The sequence below is a fragment of the Trachymyrmex septentrionalis genome, unplaced genomic scaffold, assembly GCF_001594115.1.
Source record: "Trachymyrmex septentrionalis isolate Tsep2-gDNA-1 unplaced genomic scaffold, Tsep1.0 scaffold40, whole genome shotgun sequence".
NCBI lineage: Eukaryota > Metazoa > Arthropoda > Insecta > Hymenoptera > Formicidae > Trachymyrmex > Trachymyrmex septentrionalis.
This window is the reverse complement of record NW_017305569.1, coordinates 5631946-5641688: the sequence shown is the minus strand read 5'-3', so window position 1 is coordinate 5641688 and position 9743 is coordinate 5631946. Positions and strand designations below refer to the sequence as shown.

General features: G+C 39.9%; 1 protein-coding gene across 2 annotated transcripts in view; it reads left to right on the top strand.

Annotated features, from left to right (window-relative positions):
• Positions 1-2634: 2634 nt before the first annotated feature.
• The window catches only part of LOC108751137 (protein tiptop), a 165892-nt gene continuing 158783 nt past the window's right edge, over positions 2635-9743 (top strand). The window contains exons 1-2 of one of the 2 annotated variants that reach the window (XM_018491177.1): positions 2635-2670; positions 3193-3885. In XM_018491177.1, the coding sequence (XP_018346679.1) occupies positions 3846-3885 (40 nt within the window). In that variant the 5' untranslated portion in view covers positions 2635-2670; positions 3193-3845. Of the gene's footprint in view, positions 2671-3192; positions 3886-9743 lie in introns of those variants that run through there. The other variant, XM_018491176.1, reaches the window with a different exon arrangement.

Below are 9743 nucleotides of genomic sequence, written 5' to 3'. Positions count from 1 at the left end.
TTCTCTCGAATCCAGCAGGAAGTGCGCCAGGAAACAAAATGGAGAAAAACAAGGACAAAGGTTAAAAAAAGAAGGAAAAGTCTGCGGCTAGCCTCGTTAATATCTGATCCACGGGGCAAGCTCGCCAGAACGACAGACGACCGCCGGTAAATTGGGCGTCGGTGCACTTTTAATTGACAGAAATGTTTAGCGGTAATAAACGCGCGCCGCGCCGGATGGAAGGAGCGAAGGATAAACTGGGGAACGTATGCCGACGGTAGCAGTAGTGCCGTCAACGACGACGACGACGACGACGACGACGATGACGACAGGAAAGAAACAGCGCAGTGCCAGGACCACGACTAGATAGAGACACGGTGGCAGGAGCATAAACATCCTCGACCCTCGGTGGCGGCGGCGGCGGGGGTGCAGCGCGCACGTTCCGCACTGTGGGCGTCGCCGTTCTGTTCCTACCACGACGGCAAGGGTGTTCTATGACGCTATAGATCATGCGGGCTCCGCCTGGTGGGCGGAGACTGCCTGCCAGTTGGTACGGTTCACCCCGCAACACTGCTGTGTTGCCAGCGCCTCCACCGGTGCCCGCCAAAACGAGCTCTCAAATCGAGACAGTGCAGATCACCGGATTCTTTAAAAATAATATCATCCAGGAACCCGAAAGGATTTTGGAAGACTTAGAGAGAGCGAAACGAATCACTGAATGAAGAAAGCGACGAGAAGAAAGTAGTTGTTCAGAGATCAAGAATGAAGTTTCTCAAGAAGTTGTTCATTAGAACAGATTGTTCATAAAAAGACGTTGAGAATAATTGCATCTTATTATTCTTCACTTATAGTGACTCTTAGAGTGAATTTTATAATAATTTATTGATGTGATATAACATTACTATGCTATATTCAAATTGTTTAAAGTGACAGTTGAATAAATTTATTGCAATTATAAATATACAATCTCTTATAAATATGTTATACATCTCTCTTTTGTAAATTTTACAATTTTATAATTCCTGAAAATATTAGTTGATAAAATAAGAAGGTCACAAGCATTTAACAACAATTCCAGATAAATCGTGAATATCAAAAGATAATCATTTTTATAATTGTTGAAAACATTTTTTTACAACGCTACATGTTCGTTAACTACTCGTTAACTTTCGATATTAGCTATAAATAAATTGATCTCTCAGAATATATTAATAATATACTTAATAAATGCAACGCATTGTAGAGTGTAAGTATATACATTTTAGTAAAAGAGAAATGTTCAGTAAAACTTTAGAACTGTTGATAACGCAAACAATAAACTTTAACTTAGCCGTATTTACTAATGTTTTGTATTTAATAGGAAAAGCAGCTTTAATTAATATATACACAATTCTCTATTAGTCTCCTAAAAGTTTCACAACAATTTCCAATTAAATTGACGTCATACTTTTCTATGTACCACAACTGTACATATTGATTTCAACTTATATTGTGGAGCATACATACATATTGCTAGAAATTTTCCCAGAAGGAAACAGTCAGGACGCATAGAATCTTTGATATAACAAATTTTATAGTTCCGTACATCTACTGTGCGTTTTGAGGTTAGACGTCGAAATATTCAGTAATACGCTCGACAGCTTTACTTGTCGATCTATCCACGAATTGCATTCATAATTCGCTAACAAACAACACCAATCAAGTACTCACCACGACCAGCAGTATCCTCCTACACGGTTTTCTTCATGAAAATCTCGAGAAACTCCTAGGTGTGGCTCCGCGTCGCCGTAGTACCGTAGTCGTCGTACAGCAGCGCCGCCCGTGGCTGCTATCAGAATCACCGCCGCTACAGCGACGTCCTCTCCCCCCTCGTGCACCTCCCTCGTGGAGCGACATAGTCGTGGACCCCGCCTCCTTTTCCGACCTCCCCCGTGCGCGCGAGCGTGCTTATAGTCCCATAGATCTGTCGACGGGCCTTCCGGATCCAGTTGATTCCTTTTTTCATTCAGTATCTCGTACAGCTCTGTTCGAAAATCTCGCGGCCCGGATAGTTGGCGAAAAAAAAAAAAAAAAACGAGAAAAATCGCGGCATTGGACAGCGACAGAGAGAACGGCGCGTGGGTGCCACGTCGCGGCCACGTTGCAGCGAGGAGCGCATCCGCCAGAGTTTGGTGCATTCGCAGACGAGAGTGGCTGGCTTTTGCGCCGTCGCTGGTGCGGCGAGACCCCTCGCGTCTGCTCGCGTCGCGACGCGCGTGTATGGGTATAAACCGAGAGAACAAGACGCACGTCTCCCTCTCCTCCCCCCCCACGGGAGTCTTGCTCATTCACTTGGTACACTTCGTCCAGCGGATGTCTCTCCGCAGATCCCTTCCCGCGTCCCTTCCCCGCCTCCTCGCGGCTTCGTCGGCCTCCTCGTTCGCGGGCCGCGGACGCGATCGTGGCCGCGGTCGCGGAGGAGAGAAAGAACGAGGGCGACGGAAGGCGGGAAGGAGAGGTCGAGCGGGCGCGAGTGAGGCTAGCAAGGAAGAGCGGGCGAGCGAGGAAACGAGAACGAGCGTCGGAGGAGGGAAAGAGGACTACTACTACTCCTGGGGTCCCCCCCACCACACGGCCTGCCGCCGCGACGCCAGTCTGTAGTCAGTCAGCGCTGGACCGCCGCCCGCTCGATTTCGCGATCCACGAACGACGGTAGCCACCACCTCCACCTCCTCCCCGCTTCTTTTCCGTCTACCGCGTTCCGGATCTTTCGCTCTTTCTCTCTCTCTCTCTCTCTCTCTCTCTCTTTCTCTCCTTATCTTTCTCTCCCACGCGAATTCTTTCTTCTTCTCTTTTCACTCGTCCGCTCTCTGTTGCCGCGTTTTTATCCTCTTTATCTACACGTGTTCTCTTTCACTTGTTTCATAATTATCTCTATCCGATTATCTCTGTCTTTTTTCTCTGATTTTCGATTTTGAGATCTTTCAATACTTACGTATGTACGCCAAGTATCGCGCGCGCGTCGCGAGTGAATGCGACGTGTCATCGCGAATCACGTATCGTAAAAAGATTATCGCGTGATTATCGGGATTCTTCGCTCCTCTCCTTCGATGTATCCATCAGATATCTCTTAACGCAATCCCGATAGCGGTCGTCCGAGACGAGCATCGCGTACTGGTGTTAACACGACGGCCGATCGGGAAAGTGACGAGTGACACTCATGATTGCTTGCAGAGAAAAGTGGTGAACCAGGGGTTGGTGCACGAAGTACGGAGTAAATCGTCTAGTCCGGTATCGCGAGATCGAGAATTATCCGCAATTCAGTGCGACCGGTGGAGAATGTAGTGACGATAGTAGCCCGAGGCTAATTAATTCAGCCGCCGATACATCGACGCGAGTCATCACCGTCGATCGGCTCCGAAATGGCGACGCGAGTACAGATGATTTTACAGAAGTGAGAGATCCTTGGAACTTTGCGTTCTCGGTTGCGCTCTGAGATTTGACAGGTGCGTTGTCGCTTCGCCCCGTAATCGGTTCCTTGTGAACGTACCTACGGTAGGGTGCACAAAGTTGGCCGCGAGCCCTCCATAGAATGATGGCGATCGTGAAGATTGCATTAAGATTGACGACGAACGGGTCGTCGGCGATCACGATGAGGTAGTGGTCGTCGGGACACGTGCCAGTTGGTGACCACAAGTGTTGTAAACCGGAAGAGGAAGGCAAGACTCTTACCCCAGGTGCGAAGGGTAATCCCGGTGGAAGATACTAGAAGGATACTTTCTCTTGGCACCTCCGATCGCTTGTCTTTTTGGGGACCAACCGATCGCAGTCGAAGGCGAAGAGAACTGGAGGCCGCACGGATAACCGAGCACTCCCGAAGGACGCAGATGCCCCGAAGGAAACAGCACGCACCGCAACGCATGAAATGTGAGTCGAGACAGAGTCCATGCGCGAGCCAAGACGATTAACAGCGACAGTGAAACGCAAAGGAAGTTTGTCGATCGAGAAGCGATGGGGACAAAATCCGTAGAGTTTATTTTATTTTATTTTTTTTTTCTAGATCTTTCCAAATCGAACGATAAATTGCAGCGTTAATTGTTGATTTTTACAAATTGAGGAACTCTCATTGTTTACCTGAACTTTATTTGGACTTGATTTCCGGGAAGATTTCCTCGCGCGAGAAAAATACACGGGAGCAAATTTTCCTCACATGTGACGAAAAGTTCGATCGAGAAGCCGGGCGTTCTACCGTCGCTGATTCGTCGAGCAAACTCGCGGAGCCACGTGGAATACCACGTGGAATGCGGCGTGATTTCGGGAGTAATCGCGGGGAATTCCACGCGCGGGATTATATTCGCGTTTATTTTCTCCCGACGTGACGTAATTATTTTCTCGGAGCCGCGTGCTTACGGGAACATTTGACGCGTAACAAAAATTCAAGCGATGTGAGACGACGGACACGATTGTCCGACGATCGTCATCACCGTACCGAGCGCCGTCACGTCGGGATAAAATTCTTCGACGCGCACAGCCAGAAAATTTACTGCATTTCTGCAGCGCGTGTTTATGGATTAATTAGAAAACGTCTAGGCGATCGTAAGGAAACTTCCATAAAGTCGTAGAATGTCTTTTACTACCCGTTTAGCGTTTCACGCGTATCTCGCTGACGGAGTTCCTAAGTTACGCCGCTGTCGTGCACAGTGGATATTATCGTGCGGAAAACTTTTAACGCGATGATTAAAGAAATAGAAAATACTTGTTTGAACCGATGCGATTTCACGATTTGTCACAGTCGCACGTTCAACGCGGAAAATTAATCGTTTTGACACAATTTATTTTTGAATTTTTTTTTTTTCGAAAAAATTTTCTTGATTTTTATTGACAATAAATATATAGACCGCATTGCCAGCGATAAATTAAAAATAGAATAGAGCACAATTTTGTTGTAGATAGATCATCGGTATAGTGCCGACTGCTTGAGTAATTTTAGTATGTAGGAAATAAAACGTGCAGGTGTATAAAATACATGAGTTGATGAGGTCAGACTATTTCGGATACTTTAAAATAGAGATTATCGACAAATCAAAGCTAATTAGGTAACTTTTTTATACTCTTATCTGCGGTGTCATGAGCGACATATAAAATATACAATTTCAAGAAAATTAATGATCTATAATACAAATGTTCTACTTATATGCTTAATGATCACATAAAAATATCGTATCCTGATATTAAATATATCAACTTTTCATAAAGATAGATACTGAGGGGCAAAAAAAGAGAGAGAGATATATTTTCAGGAAAAGAATGTTTTAATTATATCCTATTAATTTTTAATAGAATTTATAATTGCGTTTTAAATAATACTGCTATTCTATAAAACACAAATTTTAGCCATACGTTTCTATATTTATATTTACTATATTTTTATTATATTCTGAATTTTTTGTTTGCATATCGCTTACAAAATTATGATTAAATTTTTTCTACATATTGTCTATTAATTAAATATATTGAATTTTTGTCTGTGTGCGGATGCATTTGATCAATTATGTAATAACTTTCATTAAAAGACTGAAAAATAAATTACGAAACACGTAATAAAAAAAGTTAAAGTTATATAAGAATTTTTTACGAACATAACTTCTCTCGAAAGATAATTTAGTAAATATAAAACATATATTTTCTGTAAGATGAAGTGTACTAACTAATTTTTATAGTACAATATACATTCTTTTCACCTCCTCTTTCCTTTTACAAAAATATGAATAAAAAAAAAACAGTTCTCTCAATAAAATTGAAAATTATTGGAACATTGCTAACAGTTATACAATATTTTTTCATGTTATCATCTTTTGAAAAAAGGAGTAATGCATGAGATGTTTACTAATTCAACTTACATATATCAGAACATCTGATTAATATTTTCTTTTTTTTTTAGGCTATTATATTTTTAATCAAAATATGCGCATATATAAATTGTATTCATATGTCCAGTTTAAAATTTTAAATAAACGATTAATTATGCGAGTGAGAATTAATCAAGTTCCTTCGTATATTAGCGCGTTTAGCGAATTTCTATAGCCGGGGAAGCTGAAATCTATCTATCCTCACCTCGGTTGAGTAAGGTCGAAGATGGGCCGAAGGCGTGCAGCACGCCATTTCGTTGAATCTCCCGACAGATGGGCGCAGAGCGGCCGCGGCGGCGAGGCCCGCGTTCAGGCCGCGGCGATTTGTGCGTTTGAGGCCGTGACGCGCGCCATGCTGCCTTTCCCACGTGGGGAGTCATGAGGCGTAAACAAACTCGCCCCCGGTGGCGGAGGGACGCCATCTTGGTGAAGTTCTGCCCGGAAACATTTACAATTCACTCAACTTACCTTACCGAAACTCGGCCAAGCGCCGATAAATCTCGTGCGCGGGCGCGGCGCGCATACCCGCGACGCGACGCGACGCCGGAGCCGCGTACCATAAATTCGCAGCAGTCCGCGGAGTTTCACTGACGTGTATGCTACGGGTTTTTCCGTGCCGGTTCCGACACCTTCGACACAGCTCCACCGACGATCGAGGCGATTTCCTACATCCCGATGATTTTCTTCCCTACACGTATACGTGAACATTCCGATTAGTTACTGGAAATTAGTTTCAGCCGTAGGTATATTATTTGTTGAGTTGCCCAGAAAAGTTTAGTGTCACTCAAGTAGAAAGAACCTTTTTAAAAGAGGGTAAAAAAAAAAAGGGTAATAAGTATAGGTGCACTTTGAACAAAAAAACTATTGTATCAAATAGAAAGATGGAACCTATAAAGTATAAAAGGTACTCTATATATCTTTCATTAAAAAATAAGAGATACATATCTTCGTATTCCCATTGATTTATGATTTATGAAGTAGAAAATAAACGAAGTGTCTTAAGACTGCAAATGTGAATACACGATTGAATAACTGAAGCCTTAACGGGGTTTAAGCTAGATCTTTTTATAGTACTTAAATAATATTTCCGATGTGAATTTATGTACATATCTGCAGATCATTATGCGCCGAAATTATTTTCAGTCTTGTAATACAATTACTGGATTAGTAATATCACAAATTAATTTAATAATGTTGATACTAATAAGATTTTAAAAAGATATAGAGTAGAAAGAATAATTTATTCCAATTTTTGGTTACATTTATAATTTTTCTATATGTGTAATTAGACAATTTGTCTATAATACATTTTATACACGGAGAGAATGTTTTTTTTTTAGAATTTATTATTTATTTCTGAAAATATGGTAGTCCTGGGACAACATTGTATTTTGAAGAATTTCATATAAATTTCTCTCATTCGTTAATAAAATTATAATAAAATAAAACATAAATTTGATGAATTTTACTGCTGAAATGCATGGTAAAATCTTTAAAATATTGTATTGTGCCACAGCGACCACAGCTATCATATTTTCAGGGTAAATTAAAAAAAGATTCTCTCTGTGTAAGAATGTATGCTATTGTCAGTATATTATTGACCATGCAATTATAATATTATAAGTAATAAATAGAATTATTTAAATTATTATAATGAAATAAAAAATGAACAATATTTGTATATTATGAAAAGTTAAGCATTAAATAGGATTTAACATATTTATGAAGTCAGAAAGTATACAATATATTTTAAATTTCTTTGCTTAAAAATATTTTAGAATTCTTGCAGTATTTTTCCAAAATCGGACGCACTTTCTTAGTTATCTAATAGTGCGGACTTTCCAAATAATTTATGCAATTGCAACAAAGATGCGCATCTACGAGTTAATATATTTTTTAATTCTAATAGGTGCCAATCAATGACTTGTTTGAACCGGAAACGAATGCGAAAGTTTTTAACCATAAAGCGAAACGATAAAGCCGTCAGCGAAAGCAGACACGTATGGATTAAAAAAATGACAAAATATGGCCTGGCGAGCTATGACGCGGATAATTTCTCCGTTTAATTTACGACGTTCCGGTGAAAGGATCCGTAAAGTACGTTGATTCCTACGAATCGATCTGCCGGGTATCGATCGCGCGATCACGCTGCGCTCTCAATAGGCTCAGAAATCTAATTAGCAGTATATTATGGAGAAACGATCATCGCCCGGCCGTATTCTTGTCATTAGATTTATTTCGTGCAAAACATTCGCAATATATCAAGAGCATTGCAAAATAAAACGGTAGAATTTCTAACCGCGGTTGGAGATAAAGATGAAAATAAATGTACAATTTATTCGACATCAAACCATTATTGTATATCAGTGCTCCGTGATGTCGAAAATATTTACAATTTAAATTAAAAATATTTCTTGATTCATAAGATTTTAATGAATAATAACCGTATTAATTAAACGACTGTGAAAAGAAATACCTCTGCGTTGATAGAAAAGTGACATTTCGCAAAATTAGCAACTTCATAGAACGTTTTTAAAACAACGTTCTGAAGCAATATTTTAATTAGAATTATAGTGAATTTGTAATTTTTGTTAACTTTACTCTTTCTTTCTATGTCACAAAGCAAATAAACTACAAAAGTATCATTTTTTCACAAAAATATATTAGCCTTTGGAGTTGATTTTCTTTCTCAATATCTCAAAAGTGCTAAATTTTTCATTTATGTCTCTTTTCTATCAAGGTATTTTTCTCAAACAAAATTTGACTTATAGAAACATGCACTGTTATTTATAATACTGCTATATATTTGAGTATATAATTGATAATATTAGTTCTAACATATAGTAAATCTAAGCTATTACTAATCAGACTGCATAGTCAATTTATTGGATTTGTATTCATATTTGTAATTACTCTAACTTCCTCTCAGTGCTTCTGGATATTAAATGGTTTGGCATATTGTATTTTTAACAGTTGAATCGATTTTTAAACGCAATTTCTCAATTTGCCAGATTCTGGCGAAGAAGACCAGGTTATATACATAACGTTTACTAACATTCGATGCAACAGGTGCAGCCTCGACGCATCCTTCGGGCCTCCATGCCCGAAATTTGCATTACTAGTATTTCATCGCGTCTTCATATCGGCTTGCATGAAAAAAATCGGTCCTGTCAATCATTGAAAACATGAACGGAAGGACGAGAATAAGAAAGTATTTGTTAAGAATTTTATTTTCTCTAAATACCTTATTCTTTCTAACGAGCGACGTTAAATTTCTGCGATTTCGGCGCTTTCTAAAATTGCTAGAATAATAATGAGTCCTGCGAATTCTTTGGCTTCATCGATAAAAGAAAAAAAGACGCGTTCTCACGCACTTGTGCTTTTCTCAGATATTTTCTTGGAGAGCACAAAATGGCACAGTCGAAGGCAACAATTATGTATGGCACGACTTTGCCAATGTTTATCGCGAATGACAAAATCAGAATAACTAAATCGAAATGATTGATTTGCCGGCAGACACGTCTAATTTATTCAATACCGAAGTCTTCAGACTCCGATTAGTATATTTAGAGCGTCTCGTTGTTACTATTCTTTTTCTCTTTCTTTTTCTTTCTATCGCAAGAGAAAAATCGACTTTTGACCGTTCCTGAAAAAGCAACGCTGTATTGAAATAAAAAGACCTACGAGACATATCGATCTGCGCAAAGCGAACAAATCTGAAATCTTGTTGGGTCCAGACTTAAAGTTCGTGTCTCTTTCTTTGCAATTTTAATGAGACGCATTCCTATACCTTACACTGCGAATAAACTAGGCATTTTCGAATCAATATTTTATCCATAACGTTCTTGATTGGACACTACCTGATGATTTTTTGTC